Source organism: Labeo rohita, chromosome 7 (genome assembly GCF_022985175.1).
Source record: "Labeo rohita strain BAU-BD-2019 chromosome 7, IGBB_LRoh.1.0, whole genome shotgun sequence".
Classification (NCBI taxonomy): Eukaryota; Metazoa; Chordata; class Actinopteri; order Cypriniformes; family Cyprinidae; genus Labeo; species Labeo rohita.
In genome coordinates, this window is record NC_066875.1 from 14488106 (window position 1) to 14513825 (window position 25720).

Consider the following 25720-nt stretch of genomic DNA (forward strand, 5'->3'; position numbering starts at 1 on the left):
CTGTTGTTCTTTTTGTTTTTTTATTTTTAGTTGTCATTTATGTACTGGAGTGTTTTATGTGACATTTCAGATTATTTTTCTGCTTTATTTTAGTGTCATGCAGTGCTGAGTGTTATTTTTATTTTATTTTATTTATTTATTTAGTTTTATTTATTTATTTACTTTTTTATTTGTTATTTAGCTTTAATTCATCATTATTATTATTATTATTAGCTGTTTTAGCACTTCAACTTATTTTATTTGTGACCCTGGACCACAAAACCAGTCGTAAGTAGCACAGGTGTATTTGTAGCAATAGCCAACAATGCATTGTATGGGTCAAAATTATCGCTTTTTCTTTTAAGCCAAAAATCATTATGAGATTAAATAAAGATCATGTTCCATGAATATATTTTGTAAATTTCCTACCGTAAAATATACCGTAAAAAATATAACTTTTGATTAGTAATATGCATTGCTAAGAACTTAATTTGGACAATATTAAAGGCGATTTTGATTTTTTTGCACCCTCAGATTCCAGATTTTAGTTGTATCTTGGCCAAATATTGTCCTATCCTAACAAACCATAGATCAATGGAAAGCTTATCTATTCAGCTCATGTTCAGATGATGTATAAATCTCAATTTTCTATTTTTTTTTTTAAGTTCAAGTGCTTCATCTAGTATTCATACTTAAGTTTGGTTCAGCTTTATTTCAACTAACCAAAACCATTTCTTTAGGTTTAGTTAATAGGAACACTGGTATCATGTGTGTTACCCTAATGCCGTTTTGTGTTTGGAACACTCTCTCTGTCAGTAGTCTATAATATAAATACATAAAATATAATAGTAGTGTAATATTTTTTTTACAATTCCAGGTTAGGTGTTGTAACCTAATTGCTTGTTAGAACAGTGGCCTTGAGCGTGTGTTCAAGAACATTTACAATAAGCAGGTCAGACTAATGGAATACAGATGAGCTGGATTTATTTTTATTTTTTATTTTTTGTGTAAGTATCATTTTAAACTGGTTGAGATTGTTCCAGTTCATGAACGGGAAAAGGGAGTAGAGCAAGAACTGAAACTGAGAGTGAAAAGAAGACAGAAAGGAAAGAAAAAAGTTTAAGCTGGAAGAGAAGCTGAGGGAGAAGAAAGAGTTGGATGCAGGGGGTGGGCAGGAGGAAAAGAGGGGGAACAGGAGAAGGGGGGTCGGATGACTTAATCAGTGCACGCTGCCACTCCAAATACTCCGCACCCTCTCTCTCTCTCTCTCTCTCAGTCCAACAAACACACACCGATACACAGTGATTGAATCTGTGTCAGTATGAAGTCAGATCCCCCTCCCTTTCCCCCTGCACTACAGCAACCTTCATATCCAGTCCCTGTACATGTGTGTGCGTGCGGCACTCTCAACTATTCCTCCCTGACATTCCACAGCAGATGTGGGATTGACTGCTGGGATACAGAAACAGAGAAAGTCACGGGAATATTCTTTGGATCTGTGCATTTTTAAAACTACTTTGGATCAAACCTTCAGTGCTTTTCTTCTTTCAGACATTTGGATGAAGCTGTTGGGAAACAGCATCATTACACAGACTCTGCTACTGAAACTTCCAATTTCTTTGGGGATTTTAGACTTTGGGGACTAAACAACCCCAGGCAGCGTACACTAGAAGATCCTAAACAAAAGGGTAAGTTCAAATTTGACATGCTAAAACAGAGTGAGATGTTTAATGGGACCGGCATCAGGTGCAGTGATTTGTCTTCTGTGCTGTGATGACTGACAGGAGTGGGATTGATGGGGGTCACAGAAAAGGTGACTTAAGGATGTTTTAGTATGACATATGTGACCATGGACCACAAAACCAGTCATAAGGGTAAATTTTTTTAAACTGAGATTTACACATCATCTAAAAGCTGAATAAATAAGCTTTGCATCGATGTATGGTTTGTTATGACAGGATAATATTTTGTATATCTGTAATTTTGACCCATACAATGTATTTTTGGCTGTTGCTACAAATATACCCCAGCGACTTAAGACTATGGTCCAGGATCACATATAAACACAAATGCGATTTTAGTGGAGAGTTTGACTGAATTTACCTGACAGATATTAAAATATGACTTTGGACATCCTTTAAAATGACTATGTAGTAGGAAAGGGGGGAGTACTTCATCATACTTGACCTCAGCTTCTGCAGATATTACCGTGTCGCTGTGTCACAAGAAGCTCTTGGGTGGAAATTAATAGGAAGATTTCCTAGAAAACTTTTTAAGGAAACAGGATGTGTGTTTGTGGTTTCAAAAAACTGAGGCACAAGTTGAAATTATTTCTGGTGGCAGTTGGCAGCATGATGGAATACAATTGGACTGATGTACATTACTAGACAGTGCTATTTTGTTATCATTGATATGCTATTATAGATTTTGTTACCATTTTCAATTAGATTTTATTTTTATGTTTTCATTTTTAATATTTTACAATGTGAATGTCTAAGTTTTAGCAATTTGTGTTATCTTTTTAAATATCTTTATATAGTTTTATTACATTTTAATGTATAGTTTAATTTTTTTGTTTGTTTGTTTGTTTTGTTTTAGTAGTTAAACTAAACAAAAATGCCCTTTAAAAAGTATTTAATTTTATTTTATTTCAGTTCATGTTTATTTTATTTCAAGTAATTAAAAATGTTTTTATGGTTTTAGTTTTAAGTAATGATAATAACCCTGACTATACATCATTTTACAGTGACTGGGTATATGGATTGTATATATAATGTTTCTTTGTTCAAATGACTCAGACTCAGTGCCAGAAAGCTTCTTTGATGTCATTTGTAATCTGTGTGTCTGAAACCATATGGAGAGGCAGTGATAATTCAATATCATCTGAAATCAATCAAGTTCAATGGGCTTGTATTATTTTAAAGTTTTTACTTTTTAAATTTGCAGTTGTGTTTATGTTTCTACCTTTTCTGCCAAAGCCACTAAATATTCTTTGTAGCAGAAAGTTCTGTTAGTGCTCAAAATGCTGTGAAGTGCTCAAAATGTGGTACCATGTTCTTTGTTGCACTAGTGCAAGAACAGCGCAGATATGCGCATCTGGAGAGTATATTTCAGTCAGATCCATTTACTAAACAAGCATTGTGGGAGGCCCCTTACCTCTCCCTCTCCACCTTTTCTCCTTTTCCAAAACCATTTTTTTTTCTTCTGAGCAACATACACGCACCACACATAGACAAACTTGCACACACATACACAAAGTGTCAAGGGAATGCTTCTTCCCTCATACCCTACATCTATACACTGAGAGGGTTTGAAATTAACAGTGGAAGAAGAAGAAAATGGGAAAGAGTCCAAAAAAAAGATTATGGCAAGAGAGATGGGGAAAATAGAGGGGAATGGAACACTTTGGGGGGTAGGGGGACATGAGGTTGAATTTCAGAAAGCACCACATTTTCCCTTCTGCATTTATCAGATAAAAGAAATAACTGTAAATCCAATATTGTGTAACTTAACAGAATTAAAGTACATGTATCAGACAATTTTAACAACATTCACTTAACTCGTTTAAGCGTTTATTGTGTTTCTCTCCGATTTCAGATCATTTGGTCTAGAAAACAGAGCCCAACAAGAGCTTTGGCAAACTTAAAATCTAGTGAGACGGCATGACTAATACACACCCACCAGCATCATGTCATGATTTTGTTGTTGCAACCAGGACAACCTATTATGATGTTTGAGGAAGAGAAAAAATAAAAATTAAAAATAGACGTTTGTAGTCAAATATATATTATAGTATTTATTCTTTATGTGTAGTATGTCTGTTCTGTATGAAAATCAGTTATCAATATCTTAAAGTTCTCTTCAGTTTGTACTATTTGAAATCACAGAACATTTTTTCAAAATGTTTAACAGGTCATTGTTATTTTTTACCTCCTAGGCTGAAGAAGCCCTGTGATCTCTACAATGGCAGACGTCATGCAGCTCAGTCCCAACAGTCTACAAATGCCAGGTAACATTTCACTGAACAACTTTTGGTTTTGATACTTGAGAAAATGACATCTGTAGAATATCCTATGGCACCTTAGATTATACCGTAGGCTGTATAAGTTCTTCTACAGTAAATAACCAGAATTTTTATACAGAAGACATGTAGAACAAAATGCACAGCTGAGTAGAAACCTGTGGTCATCCACATGTATTTCCACAGGAATTTTGCAGTAATTCCTGTCTTTTCCATCAACAATACTGGACAGGGGTGTGACCCTCTCTTATCTATGCTCTGCACTCTTGAGAATATCTGTACACGTCGATAACATTCCTGTCATACCCTTGAGAAAATTCCACCCATGTTTGAGGGTGTGCTCATTTGCAGACATATTAAAGTGACCTTGATGGAGGGGTCAGTAAAGTATTTGCCATGGAATTAATTTTGTTCTGGAAAATATACATAAATTTGACCATGTTAAGAATTATGAAATATTCAGAATTCTGTTCCTGTGTTGCTGCAGATATGAGACACCCAAAATCAAAGTGCTTAATGCTGAGTAGAACATCATGACAGTGTTTTGAAGAACAACAAATTCTCATTTTGTAATTTGTAATCAAATTGTCATAACTCAGTCTAAGTCCACAATTTACTGCATGCTGGCATTCAAATCTGCCTCTCATATCTCAGTGCCCATATCTTTAAATCCAGTTAATATTCACTGGATAGAACCAAGTTCCTTTGTGTATGTCACAATAGAGAGTAAGAGATCTGTTGCTATTTCTACTTGTTTCATGCTGACTTTAAATACTTCTGAAAAGTAAGCTAGATGTATTTCCATATCATCTATAAAGGTATTAGGTCAATCAGCATGTGTAGGCTTTTATAAAATCTGATGTGATCCACAGTGCAGTATTTTTCCAATGAAAACCATCCATTGGAAATTCTTAAACTGGTAAACACATGCCAGTTGGACTTAAATGCCCAGGCAACCAATATGGAATTTTCCAGAAATTCTTGATTTCTCTTAATTGCTTAGCCACAGGGAGTTCTGAACTTGTGTTTCCAGTACAATATATGAGGAACTACCATTTCTTCTTCATCTCTCACTCCTTCTTTCTTATCTTGTCTTCTTTAGGTGATGATAGATCAGCCTGTACATCTCCATCTGGTTCTCCATCTCCTTCCAGAAATGAGTGCAGCATCACTCCTCTCACTCCTTCCCCCTCTCCGGTAAGATCCCAACAGACACAGTGCTCTACCATGCACGCTCTTTAGTGCTTTATATGATAAATATTGTCCTCAGAACTGGATTAGATGCCAAAATCAGATGCTTTAAACTACAGTAATGTTAAAAGAGGATGTGGTACCACCAGAAATATGCAATTATGCTTCTTTACTTAGCATTCAGTCAGTTGGTTTAAAGCAGCACTATCATTAGCTAATCCTGCAGTCGAATTGCACTGCAGTCTGAGGCAGCACAAAAGTATTTTGTTTGAATGCTGGCTTACTCCTGTATCACTTAAAGGTGAACATTTCTGTGCCTCACAAAAGGGAGTTGTAAAAATAATTTCAAACAGGTTTCTCAAACACTCCCTAGGTCTGACGCTGGTTGGAAAACACATAGTCCTGGCTCAAACTCATACCATTGGTTTAGCCAATAGCCCTGTCCTAGTGGCCTTCCTCATGGAACGTGTTTTGTATTCCTCTATGCTGCTTTTCCATTGTTTTTAATGTCTTTAAATGCTGCACTCATGTTTCACGTCTTTGCAGCATCTCACGCATGACATGCCATTCTAAAAACATGGCTGTAAAGTTAAAAGAAGTTCAACTTTTAAAAAACGTGTCTCCAGAGTTTTGCACACATTTGTGTGAATGACCCCTTAGGAGCTATTCACATAAAACGCCTTTTTGCATCCCAGTTTCCTCCTTTTACATTGTTTTTCTATTAGGATATGCACTGTTTCATTCTTGCACTTGCATGCAACAAACGCATACATACAAATCAGCTTTAAATGACTAAAAAATAACCAGAAAATTACACGATACACTCCCCTCTGAGGTGTTTGGTCAATGAAACACTCAGGCCAGGGGAATGATCTAGAGATAAGTAAAAAAAAAGAGGGGGAAGGTGGGGTCAAGTACTCTACGTACCAGGGAGAACTTTTTGTAAAGCCACCCCTTTGAAAACGTGATAAGGCAATAGATTTATTTTTTTTCTGTCTACCTTGTTTTTTCCTCCTTTTCCTCTGTAGCGGACAGAGGTTAGACCACGAGTGGCTCGTCCATTTTCTGTGGTTGTTGCTATAGATTTTGGCACCACCTCCAGTGGCTATGCATTCAGTTTCACAGAAGATCCCGAGACCATTCACATGATGAGGTATGTATGACATCAGCACAAAAACATTGTCTAACCTAAACGTTATAACTCCCCCATTTACCATACATTTCTTCCCGTTTCTTTTTCGGTTTTTAACAGACGGTGGGAGGGTGGTGATCCTGGTGTAGCCAATCAGAAGAGTCCAACCTGTCTGTTGTTGACCCCTGACCTCCGGTTCCACAGTTTTGGCTTTGCAGCCCGAGACAGCTATCACGACCTTGACCCTGAGGAAGCCAGGCATTGGCTCTACTTTGACAAATTCAAAATGAAAATCCACAGTACTTGTGTAAGCAGAGCATCTATTGTATTTTGACTATGTTTTTGATGTATATTTTTGTTCAGGCAGAGTAATTGCTCAGTTTAGGGTGGATAATGCATGAGTCATAAGGTATCACAACATTGTCGAAAAATACATCTAGTGTGGTGTATAATGTTACATCTCTGTGAGAATTTCTGCAGCAGACTCTCTTACCTTCTGTAGGATCTCACTATGGAGACCGAGCTGGAGTCTGTTAGTGGAAGAAGAGTTCGGGCTATTGAAGTGTTTGCTCACGCCTTGAGGTTCTTCAGAGAACATGCTTTAAAGGTAAACATAAACACACAAAACAGACTCTTACACACACACACACACATACAAATTAACAGAAAGTTTTAACGGTATATTAAAAACATAGAGAATAATAAATTGTGTTAATATATTACAATATATTGAATAATACATAAGAAATTGCAGTTTTTCATACACTGACAAATATATGACAATATATTTACTTATATATAATAATTTACTTATGCATACATATATTTTTTAGATCCTATATCTATTTCATATTAGCTAGTTAACAATAGCACAAGTCAAGCACATCTGCATGTACTGCAGTATTTAGTAAAGAGACTATCACTATGTTGAAGAGTGCAGAGCCATTACTTTTTAAATAAAGTAACATATAATCTTATTGGTGTTTGGCCAGTTGTCAACCTTACCACAGGCTATACTCTTCTGCACAATGGTAACCCCAAAAACTGACCAGAAACCCTTTAAAATTCCAAAATAACAGAACATTAAACACAAACAGATCTCCCCCTATATTAATATTGAGTAAACGCACATGAAATAACACTTAATTGTAACATTTTTTTAAAGTGCTGTTACTGTACTGGCTATTCTTTTATTTATTTAGGCATTTGTTTCCTATTTTAGTTGTTGTGCAACCTAAATCTCCCTCCAGGGCCAGACTGAACATGAACCACCAGTATAATGTAGAGCAGTAGTGTGTTGTACATGGCTTTGGTCCAGATCTTTCAGGATGCACTTTTCCTTCACTCAAACAAGAACACATCCAGTCTCTGTGAAGAGTGGGGGTTGGGAGAGGTGGAGGTTCTGGGCCTATCTGTAGTCAGTCTTGGCTAAACCCAAACCTTCTTCCTCTTACTTCCTGGAGCCCCTGAAGGCTTGTGGGAAAACATTAACATGGAGATTTCTCTCAAACCTCCGGCCATGCATGAGGGTCATGAGTTCGACACATCATGGGACTTTTTAGACAGTAACGGAAATAAGAGATATCAATACCTAATAGACTTATTAAAAATGTTATCTGTGGAATGCAGTGTAGATAAGAGTAGGAAAAGTAGTAATGTTTGTGTGTGGGTTTTTTTAGGGAGGTGAAGGACCAGTCTTCCTCTGTGCTGGAAGGTAATGAAGTACGATGGGTCATCACTGTTCCTGCGGTGTGGCGGCAGCCAGCAAAGCAGTTCATGCGAGAAGCTGCATATTTGGTAATGTAGGATAACTGATGTGAGCAAATTGAAAAATTACACTTTCAAATACAAACACGTTTTGTTTCTCTTTCTCTTTTTTTCCTTTTTTCTTTCTGTTTTTTCTCTCTTTCTTCTCTCATGCACACATGCATTAATGCATACTCCCACATTGAACATGATGTCCTCCAGCCCCCCCAGTGCAGTTCAGGAAATGTGCGTACATGAAAAAGAATGCAAAAGTCACTGCACACACAGTAAATGGGAATGTTGAAAGACTGTTGTATGAGTGTAAGAGCTATAGTGTGCCAAGTGGGGACTATAACCTGATACCCATTATATATGTGTGTGCTTGCCTGTGTGAAATATACTGCACTGCAGAAATTTCCCTATGAGCAAAACACTAGGAAATCAATCACAGAGATTATTTTTGGCACAAGAAATACAACAATCAACAGTGCAGGAACTGCCATTAAAGAACAAATACTGTTGAGTCAATCACTACCAGCTGCTCAGTCTGTAGGACCACTGAAATCTCCCTGCATTTATACCCAAACCAGCTAACAGCTTTACATATTAAACAGGCTCATGCCAGAAATGGATTTGTTTTAGCAGCATCAGATCTTTGTTTCAATATACCTTACTAGATGTATGGCAGGTTAATTTCCTCTTTGCAGTGTCACAGAGGTTATACAAAAGACCAGCGCACAAACACAGGAAACCACGCCTGTCCTAGCTAAGCAAGAGAGGGGGAATGAGGCAGCCCACCATCTCCCATCATAACTTTATGGCCAGTTGGGGAAGTTTACTAATACTTTCACAATGTGTGGATACCTTTTCTTCTGTTACTTTGGTTAACTACCAGTTGTGCTCATTGCTTACATGTTTTCTGATAAAAATGTGAGCAGTACTCGCTCATAAAAAATCTAGTTGATGCTAGAGTGTAGTGGGTGGGTGCCAAGGTGTTGCTATGCAGTTGCAAAGTGTTCTGAGTATTTTTAGCAAATTTGCTACATGGTTGCTAGAATGTTCCGGGTGGTTGCTAGGGCACCGCTATGGTGTTTAATACCGGTCCCAAGTCAAAAGAGCCCAACAGAGCTTGTATCATCTTGTATGAGCTTGTATCAGTTGGTGTATTAGTTGTGGGGATTTTTTAGTAAGATCATTACATCATTACACCTGTAGGTGGCAATAAGTGTCTTTATGAGTGATTCACTGAATCATTCAATTACCTGATTTGTTTCAAAACACTGATTCATTCAAAAAAGAAGCATGTGATTGTCTATTCATTTAAACACTGATTTATTCAGCAGCAAAAAAGAGACTCATCAAATCATTCACTTAGCTGATTTGCTGAAAACGCTGTTTCATTTAGGAACTAAAGTCAAGTTGCAATTATTTATATTTTACAATGCAGATTGTGTCAAAGGAGCTTTACAGTGTTAAATTGTGGCTGACGGCTGCACTTTATCTCTAATAGTATCAGCCTTGGAAGTAGTTCATAAAATCATTACTGCTGTGCTGTTTGGAAATGTCTGCATCTGCTCTTTTATATTTTTTTGTTAATTTAGCCACTGTATTAAATGAATACTTGCTGTTGTGTTTGTTTTATTCTAAAGGTAACGAAAAGTAATCAGATCTAGCAGTTTTAGAGCTTTTCTGTAAGAGGAGGAACTTTCTTGCCATGCAACACAAAATACCTCTAGTTTTGTTTTCCTCCAGCTGCGCTCCATTTTCTCTTTAGGGCGCGAGTGTGCTCATCATACCATGGTGTCAGAGTCTTGCAGGGAACACTTAATACTAAGTGTTGGTTAGAGTAAGTTACTCAATATTAACTCATATACTATTAATTAAGGCTTATGTCTTTCATGTTATTGTAGGCAGGTTTGGTGACTCCAGATTCTCCTGAGCAGCTCCTCATAGCTCTTGAACCAGAGGCTGCATCCATCTACTGCAGGAAGCTCCGTCTACACCAGGTCATTGACCTCAGTCAACGACCAATAACCAATGGTTTAGAAGTGGATGGGTCCCGCCCTTTCGATTCCAGTTTTAGGCAAGGTAAGAAAAGTTTTTTTTTTCAGCCAATTAGCATTATATAATATCACTAGCTCTTAGATTGATCCTGGGAAGGAGTCCAAATCTCGCTTTGAGCGTATAACATTTCTCTATAAACTTTAAATGGGAACCATGTTTATAGCATGGGGAATACAGGATCGTTTTTCATCCTTTGAAAACAGAGTACTGTTTTTGTTTTCTGTGGGTATGTGCAGGTTTATGCATGGAGGTTGGCTAGATTAAGGTCAGACTGATTCAGAACCAAGTGGTTCTTAGTGAGTATGAGAGCATGTGGTTTGGGTTAAAACAAAAAAGAGAGAGAGATGACATTTTCTTGAAGGTTAGAGTGTCCCCCCGAGGTCACAGAGCTAAAAAAAAACCTTTTTGAAGGATTGACACTGTTTTTCTTATTAGGGTATGACAAAAGATAAAGTGGTACTCTTTTACAAACCCTTTTTTACATTTATATACAACAAAAATAAAGTACTGTCGACACTATTATTCATTCCTGCTTTTACACTCAAACAAAATATACTTGCACTCATGCACACACATCTCACATTATAATTGGAACAAGGTGCTGCGGACCATGAGCTCACCCTCCTCTTGACTGCTTACACTAGTTTCCCTGGATGATTTCTTTTGTTCTTTTATTCTTTCTTGCGTTTTGGCTCGCTTGCAACAATTATGTGAGCATATGTACGTTCCAACATTTAGTCTTCCAAAACATGTTTTACAATTGGACAATGTTTACTGGCACAGGAAATCAAGGAACACAAACATACACTACAGCTTCAATACCTTTATCTCCCAAAGGATTTTTTAATTTTTTTATGCTTAACTGACTTAACTGACAGCTAACTGAAGCTGAAATTTTTTTCTTTGAAAAAGTTTGTTTCACTCAAATATTACTGAAAGTTTACACTTATTTTGTTTCTGCACAAGAGTAATATGAGGGAGATGTGTCAGTGTTTAATATTCTGTTATGTTGGGATATTTCTGTTATGTTGATATTTTATAGGGTTACCATTGTGATGAAGAGTAGAGCCTGTGGTTAGGTTGAAGATGGACTACAAACTTCCAAAGCCATATATTATGCATGTTGCTTAACTTTATACATACGAGTGCATAGTGATAGTCTCTTTAATAGTTTACATTAGCACAGTAAAGGTCTGTATTAATATGAAGTTTATGCGGACAACATGTATGAGTTAGTTTATTCAGTAATGTGACTAAACTGAAGTTAACATGTTTGTGTAGAACAAAAAAAAAATTAGACTTCTACTAACTTAATATTCGAGTTTCTACAAATGTTTTGCATATTCTGAAATTACCGGGTTTTACAGTACAAGAACACTGTCTCTGTTGTCTCAAATCACTTGGGTCTTAGAGTAATTGAAGTTCAAATTGGTTTACTTTTTCCTTCTCTCTTTGTCTTTGTCTTGTTTCAAATGCCGGTTCATATTGTAATGGGTTCCAGATTGTCCCAAAAGTGTGGTTAAGTTTTCTCTTCTCTGTGTTTGGTGCAAGCTGTAAGGCTGGATGTCCTCCAGTGTTTACAGACTGTACCTGAAAGGAAATATTAGAAGTAATGCAGTCCATAAAAAGAGTTCCTCTGGAAACATAGCATCCAGTATAGCCCTAGTAATCCCAAAAGTGAAGCAGAGATCGTTCTTAGTTTAGCAGGTCATTATTCACTAAAAGCAACTGCTATAAAACTACAGCCATGAAACAAGCCTGTTTTATTAGGAATAAGAGCAATAATGAAAGCAAATTGTGCTCATTTATCAAAGATCATTTTTTATAAACAAAGGCATTAGGTTCATTAAATAAGGTTTAGCGGGCTGCTCTATTATCGACCAAGGTACTGCAATCTCTCCCTCTCTCTGAGTTTATTATCTGTAATGTGATAAGGTTTTAATTAAAGCTGCCCATGTGTGAGTGATTCACAGATTAAAGGAAGCCAATCTGTCTTTCAGCCCGCGAGCAGCTCCGCAGAGCCAGGCATAGCCGAACTTTTCTGGTGGAGAGCGGTACTGGAGAATTGTGGTCAGAGATGCAGACAGGTGAGAAATGGAGCCACGCACACATCTAGCTATTAAACATACATTAGACTTCTATTATGTACATTTATTCAGCTAAATTCTATGGATAGTAATTTTGTCCTTAGACATAGTATGTTTGAAACAGACATCTGATGCCTGTGCTAGGGCATATAGAGTGCCCATACTGTGACAAATTAAACATGAATATGCTTTAATAAAGACACATGAATGTCTTTTTTTATTTGTGATACTTTGATCATAATACAAGTAACCACAATATTGTTAAGATTCCAAACAGACAAGCAAACTGAAAAATCACAACAATACTTTCCAAAGTAATAATTTCTAGAGTATTGTAATGAACTACTTTATGTCATGTTACATGAAATCTTCCTTTCTTAAAATATGATTTCCCTCGTCACACTGTCTTGCTCCTAATATTGTTTATATGATTTTAATTGCTTTGCATATGTGTAAGAGTCCCTCATTATCGAGCAATCATTGGTATGTTATTACTGGCTGCACGGTCTGAGCGCAAGGCTGCAGTGTGTGTGCGTGCAGCACTCTCTGCATGGCTGGCACAATGACAAGGTGCAGGGTCAAAATAATCAGATCTTTAGCTCCAGATGTTTCCTGGAGAGAGAGGGAATCGAGAGGGAGAGTTTATTACAATCTAACTCACACAATACTCAAAATACAGATCTCCTTTGCTTTCTCATAGTCTCTTGCAGTTCTTAGTTGTGCATACATGTGTATCGACACACAAAGAGGAGGCCATTTCCCATGAAACTGAGTTATTACACCACTGTAAACAAACAAGAAACACACTTTCCTTTACTCCTGTCTAGTTGAGTAAAGTCAGCTGGCAGGAGCCAAGCTAAGCCACTCTTATCTCAGACTGTATCATAAATGTCTAAAGGCTGTTTGGTAAAAGATCTTCCTGACTGCAGCAGGTCAGAGAGAGAGAGGAATGAGGGTGTTATTTAAACAAGTCTTGTTGCAGGAAAGTTACTAAGCAGATGACTGACTAAGGTTAACTGTGTATTCTCAAAGGTGACCGGTACATTGTGGCAGACTGTGGTGGTGGGACAGTGGATCTGACGGTGCATCAGATTGAGCAGCCACAGGGCACTTTGAAGGAGCTTTACAAAGCCTCAGGTTAGTTGAGAACCAAACATCTAACATCTTCACACACATGCAACTCCCTTCCTGCCAATAAGAATGACTTTCACCTCACAGATATTCAGAACTAGAGTGAAATGATGTATGGCTGAAATGAACAGTCATAAGTAACCAAGTTCAATTCAATACATGATTTTGCCAAGTAGGACATGTTCCTGGATCAACTGCGATTTGTCAGATGCCACCTTAAGCCTAGTTTTGCATAGCCAGACCTTTGGACTGATGGCAGAAGGTCTAGAAACCTTACCTGAGAGACAAAGCAAACAATCATGTTGAGTTTTATGCTGCGTCATGTTTAGGGGTGTGGAAATGTCCCTACAATAAGAGACTGGTTTGTAAAACTCGTGAACGTATTTTAAGATTTTGTGCTGCAAACTTAAATAGATACGTACTTTTAATCCTGAGAAGCGCTCATCACAGTTGTAAACACGATGACTTTCTTTTTTTGTGAGGCAGTTTGGCATCACAGCATCTTTGTTTCCAGGTGGAACGTAGAACGGGACACACACATCTCCCGGAAATCCTGTATAATTCAACCAACCCGATAACGATTTCGACACTCTTGAAAGGAGAAGTTCACCTCCAGAACAAAAATGTACAAATAATTTACTTGGCCCCCAAGGTGTCTTTCTTTCTTCAGTAGTAAAGAAATTATATTTCTTGAGGAAAACATTCCAGAATTTTTCTCCATATAGTGGACTTCTCTGGTGCCTGCGAGTTTAACCTTCCAAAATACAGTTTCAATGCAGCTTTAAAGGGCTCTAAACGATCCCAGCCGAGGAAGGGTCTTATCTAGCCAAACAATCGGTTATTTTTCCAAAAAAAAATGTACAGTTTATGTACTTTTTAACCTCAAATGCTCGTCTTGTCTATTCTCAAGCGACATGAATGCAAACTCTGTGTAATCCGGGTCAATATAGTTAGGGTAGGTCGAAAAACTCCCATCTCATTTTCTCCTCCAACTTCAAAATCATCCTACATCACTGTTTTACCTTTTTTTGTAAAGATCTTCTTTGCATGTTCACTTTGTAAATAGTGGGTCGGTACTTCTGCAGCGATGTAGGACAATCCTACAATCCTAGGTCCTTCTCCAAGCACACTATTTGGTGACATAATGCCACACAGACCGTCAGTCAGTGTTTGCTATGATGTGTTTGCGTGGGATTGGCAAAAAGACACACAGCCCTAATTAAACACACCTGGATCAGATAATTGAGGTCTTCGGGATCACTAGAAACTTCCAAGATGGTGTGTTGTAGTTAATCTCTATATAAAAGTGGCCCTCGAGGATCAGGATTGGACACCTCTTGTTTAGGGAAAATCTTAGGCTTTGCTCTCTGTGGTTTGGGGGTTCAAACAATATTCTTAGTCTATCACTTCCCCCATGATCTATTCCCCTTTTAGGAATAGATAATGGTTAGAGTTGGTGTCAGGTTTAAGACTTGTTTTTTCAAGATATGTTGATCCAGAAGCATGCCCTAATAGGCAAAATGATGACTTAGTCGGAATTGAATCAAAACTGGACAGTCTTGAGTGATGACTTTAGCCATGCCCTGTTATGTCACTCCAGAGGGTGAAGGTTGTCCTGATTGATCACACTGTTTCCAAAGGATTTGCAGCGCATCTGGAAAGTATTCACAGCGCTTCACTTTTTTCACATTTTGCTGTTACAGCCTTATTACAAAATGGATTAAATTCATTATTTTCCTCAAAATTCTGCAAACAATACCCCATAATGGCAACGTGAAAGGATTTAGTAATCTTTGTAAATCTTTGTAAATGTATTAAAAATAAAAGATGAAAAAAAAAAAGAAAAAAAAAAATCACATTCATAAGTATTCACAGCCTTTGCTCAATACTCAAGCCTCAAGTCTTTTTTTTTTTGAGTATGATGCTACAAGCTTGGCACACCTATTTTTGGGCAGTTTCTCCCATTCTTCATTGCAGGACTTCTCAAACTGCATCAGGTTGGATGGGGAGAGTCGGTGCACAGTCATTTTCAAATCTCTCTAGAGATATTCAGTCGGGTTCAAGTCTGGGCTCTGGCTGGGCCATTTAAGGACATTCACAGAGTTGTCCTGTTGCCACTCCTTTGTTATCTTGGCTGTGTGCTTAGGGTTGTTGTCCTGTTGGAAGATGAACCGTCGCCCCAGTCTGAGGTCCAGAGCGCTCTGAAGCAGGTACATTACTCTCTGCACATTGCTGAATTCATCTTTCCCTCAATCCTGTCTTGTCTCCTAGTTCCTGCTGCTGAAAAACATCCCCACAGCATAATGCTGCCACCACCATCCTTCACTATAGGGATGGTATTGGCCAGGTGATGAGCAATGCCTGGTTTCCTCCAGACATGACGCTTACCATGCAGGCCAAAGAGTTCAATCTTTGTTTCATCAGACCAGGGAATTTTGTTTGGTCTGAGAGTCCTTCAGGTGAGTTCTTTTGGCAAACTCCAGGCAGGCGACTGAGGAATGGATTCTGTCTAGCCACTCTGCCATACAGGCCTGATTGGTGGAGTGCTGCAGAGATGTTTGTTCTTCTGGAAAACTGTCAGATCTGAAACGCTAAGGCCCTTCTCCCCCGAACACTCAGTTTGGATAGGCGGCCCACTCTACAAGAGTCCTGGTGATTCCAAACGTCTTCCTTTTACGGATGATGGTGGCCACTGTGCTCATTGGGACTTTTATTGCTGCAGAAAGTTTTCTGTACCCTTCCCCAGATCTGTGCCTCGATACAGTGCTGTTTCTAGAGACAATTCCTTGGACTTTATAGCTTGGTTTGTGCTCTGACATGCACTGTTAACTGTGGGACCTTATATAGACAGGTCTGTGCCTTTCCAAATCATGTTCAGTCAGCTGAATTTACCACAGGTGAACTCCAATCAAGATGTAGAAACATCTCAAGGGTGATCAGTGGAAACAGAATGCACCTAAGCTCAATATTGAGTGTCATGGCAAAGGCTGTGAATACTTATGTACATGTATTTTTTGTTTGTTTGTTTTTTATTTTTAATAAATTTGCAAAGATTTCAAACAAACTTCTGTCACGTTGTCATTATGGAGTATTGTTTGTAGAATTTTGAGGAGAATAATGAATTTAATTTTGGAATAAGGCTGTAACATAACAAAATGTGGAAAAAGTGAAATGCTGTGAATACTTTGTAAATGCACTCCACTCCATCTTTGTAGATGGACCTGAAGCAAACTGAGGTAAACATGCAAATCTATTGGCATGTAGCCCTATCCTAAATATTACATATACATGATTCTCTTTCAGGGGGTCCTTATGGAGCAGTTGGTGTAGATCTTGCCTTCGAGGCTATGTTGTGCCAGATCTTTGGGGCTGACTTCATTGAGAATTTTAAAGCTAAACGTCCAGCAGCTTGGGTGGACCTTACCATTGCATTTGAAGCCCGCAAGCGCACAGCGGCTCCTGGCCGGGCCAACTCATTAAACATCTCTCTGCCCTTTTCCTTCATCGACTTCTACAAGCGACACCGGGGGCAGAGTGTGGAGACTGCCTTGCGCAAGAGCAAGTACGTCTATCTCGCTGAGGACTTTATTTGCTTTATTATGTCTTTGAAAGTGTGAGTATGTCTCTAATAATGTGTGATGTTTCTGTCAGTATGAATTTTATAAAATGGTCATCTCAAGGGATGCTGAGGCTGTCTGCGGAAGCCATGAATGAGCTTTTCCAGCCGACCATCAACAATATCATTAAACATATTGGTAAGAGACATGTCTCTCAAACAAACACCAAACCACGGATCAGTGGTTAATTCTCTGAAGTCTAATCAATTTCTCTCACTCTAACAGAGAACCTGATGCAGAAGGAGGAAGTAAAGGGTGTGCGTTTTCTCTTCTTGGTTGGAGGATTTGCAGAGTCACCCATGCTTCAACGCGCGGCACAAAATGCACTAGGGCGGAACTGCCGTATCATAATTCCACATGACGTAGGTCTAACCATCCTAAAGGGTGCAGTCCTGTTTGGTCTAGATCCCACTGTTGTACGCGTACGCCGTTGCCCATTAACGTACGGTGTTGGGGTTTTGAACCGCTTTGTGGAAGGCCGACACCCTCGTGATAAGCTTCTCATCAAAGATGGCCGAGAATGGTGCACTGACATCCTGGACCGATTTGTAAGCATTGATCAATCGGTGGCCTTGGGAGAGGTGGTGAGGCGGAGCTACACTCCAGCAAGAATGGGACAAAGGAAGATCATCATCAACATCTACTGCAGTGACACTGATGACATAACCTACATTACTGACCCCGGGGTGAGGAAGTGTGGTGCCATCACACTAGACCTGCTCGAATCAGGGGCAATGGCAGCTAGCGCTGGTGACAACGATAAAGGTTCAGCATTTGAACGCAGAGAGATTCGCACAACAATGCAGTTTGGAGACACTGAGATCAAAGTCACAGCTGTTGATGTGGCAACCGGCCGACTGGTGCGGGCATCAATTGACTTCCTGTCCAACTGATCCTATTGTGCTGTTCCTGGAGAGAACTGGAATGTGAATGTGAAGGACATTTAACGACAGCTAATCTTATCAGTTAATGGCTTAAATAATAGCTTTGAGGTTGAAGATCTGAATATCCAAGGATTGCAGATATAAAAACTGGAAGGTTAAAGGATAAACTACAAAGCAGCAGCTATGAGGACGGTCTCTGTATTAAGTGTACTGTAAGCTTTGTATTAGATTCTAAATTATAAGAAATCTTTGGACGGCAGCGCATTTACATGAATTATCAAATAAGCTTACATTTTTTGGCATAGTTTCTTTAAATGCGTTTCGTATTAGTTTATTAACACAGAGAAACTAGTTTTAGTTCAGTTACTCCTTGTGGTGGTCATCACACATACAGTAAATAGCCATTATATTCCTTCCAGGCTTGCAGACACTTAGTATTTTAATTATCAGATAAAGCCACTTAAGTGTTTTTTTTTTTTTTTGGTAAACATATTCTCTATAACTGTACACTAATCATTTAAAAACTTGTATCAAGACACATCTAGTTTTAAATTATGATTGCGCCACCTGGAGGTAAGAAGAGGAAGTGATTAGTCAGAATGATATTAAGAGGATGATTAACACAAAAATAAAAGTTCATATTTTATGATTTCCTACACAGGTACAAAACAGGTAGTTACATTCTGAAATGCAATTTGTAAACATTCTGTTCGAGACATTTAGATTTGCTCTTTTTTTTAAGCCGCAGTTAGAATAGCTAAAGCTTATGAAAAACTACCTCTCAAGACTTTAAATTATACCAGGTTTAAGCTGAAAGTGATTACAACACTTATTATTGACATTTAAACTTTTAGCTTTTCATGTTTCTTATAAGCAATGTTGATGGCTTTTTACCTATCCAGGAGGTAACATGGAATCTTCAAGGATGTTGGTATTGTTACTAAAAATGCTGGACATCAGTCTGACATAAGGGAATCAAGCTAGGGCTTAAATCACATAACACTGCTGGCATATAGTTCCTAAAGTTTGACTTTAGTTTTATACATACTTTGAAGCTGTTTATATACTAATCACAATGCCTGAAAATAAATGTTATTTTCCTTTAACTGTTGTAGTGTAAATCTTTAAATTCTAATGTTTAAAGTCTTTTACCACTCGTGACTAAAACAGTGTTAAAGCACTAAGAATGAATGAAATCACACAAATATTGAGAAGCAAAAGTACTGATTTTAATGGTCCAATAAATAGTTCCACCGAATGACCAACACAGGAACGTATCTCAGCAGAGTGCCTGCATGTCAGTGCTTATACAGATCTACAAACTGATCACTCTTTATGAGTGTCTGTATGGTTTGTGTGTGCTCAGACTACCACAAAACAACATTCATATCTCCAACTATCCAACAGATGATTGAATCCCATCAATCTGGAACAATTAGCAAAAATGACATTTTATTCTGCTTTAGCCTTAGTAAACACACAGAAATGCTTTGATTTAATGGGACCAGAGAGTAACAAAACGGATCAAGAAAACAAATCAAGGCCCTGTGAGTGGCCAGCATATGTTTTGACTATCTGAGTCCAGAGGCTCTGCCCAAGACACTACTGGGGATGGGTGTAGATTAGTGGGCGTGTGGTCTACCACGACCTCTTCCTCTGCCAGCAGGTGCCGCTGGGCCGTCGGCAGTAGAGCGAGGGTTCTTGATGGTCTCATCCACTGAGAGGATGAGACACGCAGCTTCAGAGGCAGCGGTCAAGGCATTAATACGCACAATAGAGGGCTCCCATACACACGCCTGGAAGTTATCTGCTATATCTTCATTATTCACGTCCACTCCATACCACATACCACCCTAAAGGAAACAGAGATCATACAAATGGATTAATTATAACACTAAAATTTTATTTAGATGGAAAAAAAAAAGCATGACTTGTGTATGTACATGTACCTGTGCATGCTTGGCCCTCAGTTTGTTTAGGATATTGGTAGCATCAAAGCCTGCGTTGTCACACAGCTGTCTGGGAATAACCTCCAGGGCTTTGGCATAGGCTCCAATCAGCAGCTGCTGCTTCCCTGGAATTGTTCTAGAGTAATCTCTCAGATACTTCGACAGCTCCATCTCAATAGCGCCACCTCCAGCAACAATAGAGTCATTCTGGTGTGGGGAAATATAAGCGTAAGGATTATTTTTGGTTGAATTTGTCTCCCCCTGCTGGCAGTTCTTAAAACATTCTAAAACTTAATGGAGAAGTCCACTTCCAGAACAAAAATTTACAGATAATTTACTCACCCCCTTGTCATCCAAGATGTTCATGTCTACAGTTAGGGTTCATGCAGACTTCGACAAGACGAGCGTTTGAGGTTAAAAAGTATATAAATTGTCAATTTGTTTCGAAAATGATCGATCGTTTTGCTAGATAAGACACTTCTCCCTTAGCTGAGATCATTTTGAAGCTGCCTTTAAATTGCATTTTGGAAGTTCAAACTTGGGGGCACCAATGAAGTTCATTATATGGAAATAATTCCTCTTTTTTCCCGTTAAGAAACATAATTTCTTACCGACTGAAGACAGACAGACCCGGACATCTTGGATGACAAGGGGGTGAGCAAATTATCTGTAAATTTTTGTTCTGGAAGTGAACTTCTCTTTTAAGTGCATCATGACCAATCAGGACTATACTTCTGCTTTCCTATGTCATTCAGCTTATTATACATTATTAACACAAAGTTTCCACTCTTTGCCCACAAGACATACTGACTTAAAATGTATATAGATGTGATGTCAAAATCTAAAAATAGTAAAGCGGTTAAAATGATTAATATATGCTCATCCCTTAACATTTTCACATAAAATAAGGTTATTTAATGGTGCTAATCTGCAAAGTATATTTCTGTATTAACATTTCATTGTAATATCATATGGAATGTAAATATTTGTGTAAGATATATTTGTCGGTAAACTGCTTATGTACCCTCTCTTGTTTTTTTTTTTTGTTTGTTTTCTTTTTCTCCTCTTCTTGTTCCTTGTTCCTTTATTCTGAGGCATGTGAAATGTGTTTTGTTATACAGTGAGTTATGGCATTGTACATGCTATTTGTTGTTAATAAAGCATTGAAAAAAAGAAAAAAAAGACATACTGACCAAAGGAAATAAAGGATAAATCTGCAGTTTGTAGCAAGAGATGAAGTTTTCCTTACCTTGATTGCTCTGCGCACAATCATGATGGCATCATGCAGCGAGCGGTCTGTTTCCTCCATAAACTGCTCCGCACCGCCCCTCAGGATGATGGTACAGGTCTTGGCCTTCGGGCAGCCTTTGAAGAAGTTGTATCTATAATGTAATACACACAGTTACTTCATATGTATGGAAAATTTATCCATGGAGATAATTACATTCTATATTTACATAAGAAAAATAACACATACCTCTCTCCTCCAACCTGCACTTCTTCAAAGAGCTCACACTGTCCAAGCACATCATCAGTCAGGGCACCAACACTGGTCTGAATAGAGCCACCACAGGCCTGGAGGAGACATTACAACTGCTTAAACTGCTACATGGTCAACAACACATCACTACCACAGTCAAAACATTATTATGTGTGTCTAAGAGATGATATATAGTATTCATTTACTTGTAATAGCTTTCAAATAGCAGAGTTTGTTTACCCCAATATAAAAACAGACTGGCACTGAATCATAAAAGTACTGAGACAGCCAAAGCTAACTGACAGCATAAACACACAATATCATCATACCATCATAGTTCTTTTGAGATCTTCCTCCACAACACGGCCTGCACAGAACAGATCTCTGTCTGCAAAGTATTGTGTGGCCACATCTCCAATGGGCAGCTTTGACAGCACCACTTTAGCGCCAGATTTATAGATCTTCTCCAGCTTATCATATAGGATGTTCCACTCAGCATCAACAATAGCCTGATAGTCCTGCAAACAACCACATAAATGTGTTTATATGGGCTATGATGGACTACTGACATAGATAATAGTAACAGGCATTTACTTCTGCCAAAACCACGGCTGATTTAAAATGGTTTTCTGACTTGCTTATTGCCCAGCGCTTTCATCATTAGGCCTCAACAATGAAGGAGACAACTTGTGATGGTTATGAGCAGTACTGACCTCCACCGAGTTGACACGGACTTCTGCGTTATCCTTCTCTGCCTTCAACTCCAGCTCAATGTTGAGCAATGCGATCTTTGGGTTCACATAGCGCTTGGGCTGCATCTCAAAGCCGGCATAGGAGAAGGTCTTCTTGAAAGCCACACCAGCTATAAGCTGAGAGTCCTGTTTGACAGAAACAAAAACAAAGGAATGCAAGGTTAAAAATCTACATCTGATTCTTTAGCTGCAAGTTAATAGAAATAGCTTCTCCCCCTCATTCTGTATCTCTGTGAACATTCAGGGCTCTACAGTGTGACCATTTCAGTCTACGTGTGACTGAAAAAATATTTAGGAGCACAAATATGACACTGATTTAATACAACAGACAGTAAACAAGATTGTGACTTATGTTGTCTGACTATAACACTATTGTCTGATTTTTCTCTATTTCATCAAAAATACTTGCAAACAGTCACATTTGAGCAACTGCGCATTGCTAAAAGCAAACACAGCGGTGTTTCATTTATGAATGAACGTGCGTTCTTAAATCTAGTGAGTCAAAGATTCATGATTACCCATTCATAAAGACTTTTTTAGTCACTTGCTTCGTTCCTAAATGATTCAGCCATTCGAACGAATCAATTGAATGAATGATTCAGTGATAAATTCAAGTGACTTGCCGCCACCTACTGGCAGTTTTAGTTTAATTTTTAAAGTATAATTTCAGTTATTTAAATCATTTAATATTTCTATATTCAAAAATGTATATTTAAAACAATCCCAACATTAATATATTAATTTAATTGCACATCTGAGCCTTGTTAAACATCTGAAAATACACCTACAAGCCATTTTTGTTTCTGTGTGACAGCTCTGTAGTACAAATTAATTTTGCTAATACTGACTTCATATGATGTATAGTTTTTAAGGTCAGAAAATAAAATAAAATGTCATTCTCTCATCCCACTAACAACTACTCTCAGTTGCTACCAGAGTAAAGGCTGGGACTTTTGACGTGATTTGAAGTCAGGAGAAAGTCAAAATCAGTCTGCATATTTTCAGTTTATGATGGGCCGATCCAGATTTTGTAGCTTTAGACTAAGATCCCATCCAGTCAGAGATCATGTTAGAGCCAATTTTTAACTAATTTTATTTTCATGCAGCAAGCTATATTTTGCGTGAGTTTGTTTTGTTTCAAACAATCTGCCCAATCTTTCTCTTTTCACAAAGCAGACAAAGATATGTTGCGTAGTGTTTTGAAATCTATTTTAAAAGATGTGAGGTGTACTCCAGCCCTAAGTCGCACTGACCCTTGCATCATTACTATCGCAACCAATAAAGATACACTACATATTGACTACACTGTCTGAACATACACATTTCAAAACATGAAAAAAGAATGACAGTCAGTCCAAAAGATTTGTTTGTAGTATGAACAAAAAAAGTACAAAAATAAATAAAATTCTTTATAAGAACCCTGCTCCTTCTCACCTCCAGAGCTCCACCCTGCACCTTCTTCACTCCAATCATCTTCAGAGGAAGCAGATCATCCAGCATCATCACTGCATCCACCACCATCTTGGAGAAGAATTCCTTCTGTCCAGCAATCAGCTTGGAGTTCAGAGCCGTAGCGGCACACTTCTCCAACAACCTCCTCTGTTCTCTGTGGTGGCAACAGCGGACAAATGATCACCTCTCTGACAACTGTATGATACTAACACATGACTATAATATATAATAGCACACAGTGACTGGACTCACTGCTTGTCATCCTTTTTGATGGTAACAGCGATTTCTTTGATCTTTTTGACAGCGAGCTGCGTGGCGATGCGGAACGCTCTGATGATGGTCTGGGGGTGAAGCCCCTCCTCCACGTATGACTTTAACTGCTTCAAAAACTCAGCAGCAAGCAGAGTCACTGAGGTGGTGCCGTCACCAACCTGAACAAACACACAGAACGAAGATGATACAGTTTTGTGCACTAGTCATGAGGTAATTATGCAATTTAAATTATATACATGATATACAGGCACTTTACTGAAATATCGAAAAAAGCACAGTTTTCAAAGTACATCTTTAAAAATAAATAATTAAAAAAGAATTTCTTATTAAAACATTAAATACTATCCTTCTGTTGCAAAATATAGCTTCTGAACCTAAAACAATAACAAAACAGTTTCTAAATATGTGCTTTTCAGTCAGTTAAACAGGTGTATCCAATCATAGCTATAACAATACTATATTGCTAACGAAGAAAACTAGAACTATCACTATTTAATGCTGTATAAATATACAGACAAAAAGAAGAAATCTTACTTCTGCATCCTGAGATCTGGCAATGTCTACCAGAGTCTTGGCCGCAGGGTGTACAACATCCAAAAGCTTCAGAATTGTGGCTCCATCATTAGAAATAGTGGCTTTACCTGCAAGATAACATCATGTAAATCACAGCATGAAAAAGCAGAGCACCATGTTAATACGTTACTATGAAGTTTACCAGTCTATGTCTTCCTAAACAAACAACACATCTATAGAAATTCAGACTTACCTCTGTTATCTACCACAAGCTTGTCCATGCCACGGGGGCCAAGGGTGGTCCGCACAGCCTCTGCCACAACCTGGCAGGCATTGATGTTACTAACAAGCTGTGGGATCCCCTGAGAGGTGTCTGTGCCCTCCTTCAGGAGGATGACTGGAGTGGGCTGAGGGGAGATGTTCAAGAATCACTATAATATCATAACTACAGCATCTTTTGAATTCAATTAAAAGTTAATACTTCTAAATGCAGATCAGCTAAAAAAAAAAAAAAATTCAAATGCACTGATTTTAAAGTTGACAATGGGAGACTATTGACAGTTCTTGTCAGTTTTTTCCCCCCCAAATATATACTATCATTGTTGATGAGCTCACCAAGCCAAATTCACAACTAGGCTGTTATGGGAAGTTAAATAAATAAATATACAGCCAGTGCAATGACCATTTATATAAGAATTATTAAAGTAATGTGATCTTTACGTTTACAACTTACACATATATACGTTTTGTATTGATTTCTATCTACACATATACACATACAGACATATTACAGTACGTATAAATGACAGTATTACTACACTGTCATGCACAAAAGAAATGTATGAATATCACTATGCGTGTGTCCCTAGGTGCTAAAATTAAGTGACTTTATTCACAAAAAAACGTTTCATAAAGTCACAGGTTTATCATAGTAACTGAGGAGATGAACAGAATTGAAGGGTGTAACCGGTTTGTTAGCTCTTTCTCCACTACCGAAGTGATGCTAAACTAAAACCTCTGGCATCATTTAGCAACCGCACGGATTACATTTATTGGGTGAAACATAAAAAACATATGTACACATGACCCACAGTATCGACTTTTGCACATCGCGTCGTAACGCAAATCTCTAAATTCTGCCTGTCACTCTCATACAGAAGAATGAATCGTTAGCCACCAAGCTAGCTAGCATCAATGTACAACTTTACACGTATCATCTAATTTAAAACAGAAATAATCTCGTAGTCGTGTCCTTTGTGCTTTATTCTCCCTGGATGTTTATTTCCCAGCACTATGAAATGCGGCAACCGGTCAGATGACGATGGATTTGAAGGTAAAACAGGCATGAAACAGCACTCACCATCATGTTTGCAGGATAGAGGAGGACGGTGCCGGGTGAGCTACCCACAATGCACCTAGAACTCTCTAGAACACGAGACGCGTCTGTTG

At 38.2% G+C, this 25720-nt stretch overlaps 2 protein-coding genes across 2 annotated transcripts; one reads left to right on the top strand and one right to left on the bottom strand.

Annotated features, from left to right (window-relative positions):
• Positions 1-1309: 1309 nt before the first annotated feature.
• On the top strand, positions 1310-19494 carry hspa12b (heat shock protein 12B). Its single transcript, XM_051114866.1, has 13 exons — positions 1310-1667; positions 3917-3988; positions 5103-5197; positions 6220-6344; positions 6444-6630; positions 6826-6929; positions 8003-8120; positions 9980-10157; positions 12134-12220; positions 13253-13357; positions 16655-16913; positions 17003-17106; positions 17194-19494. The coding sequence occupies exons 2-13, from the start codon at positions 3943-3945 to the stop codon at positions 17859-17861; spliced, it is 2076 nt and encodes a 691-aa protein (XP_050970823.1). The 5' UTR covers positions 1310-1667; positions 3917-3942; the 3' UTR covers positions 17862-19494.
• Positions 19060-25720, bottom strand: cct7 (chaperonin containing TCP1, subunit 7 (eta)). The gene is made up of 11 exons (XM_051114868.1): positions 25632-25720; positions 24525-24678; positions 24293-24399; positions 23738-23916; positions 23468-23639; positions 21995-22159; positions 21611-21799; positions 21279-21376; positions 21051-21183; positions 19802-20008; positions 19060-19705 (listed from the first exon to the last, which is right to left on the bottom strand). The coding sequence occupies exons 1-11, from the start codon at positions 25635-25637 to the stop codon at positions 19475-19477; spliced, it is 1641 nt and encodes a 546-aa protein (XP_050970825.1). The 5' UTR covers positions 25638-25720; the 3' UTR covers positions 19060-19474.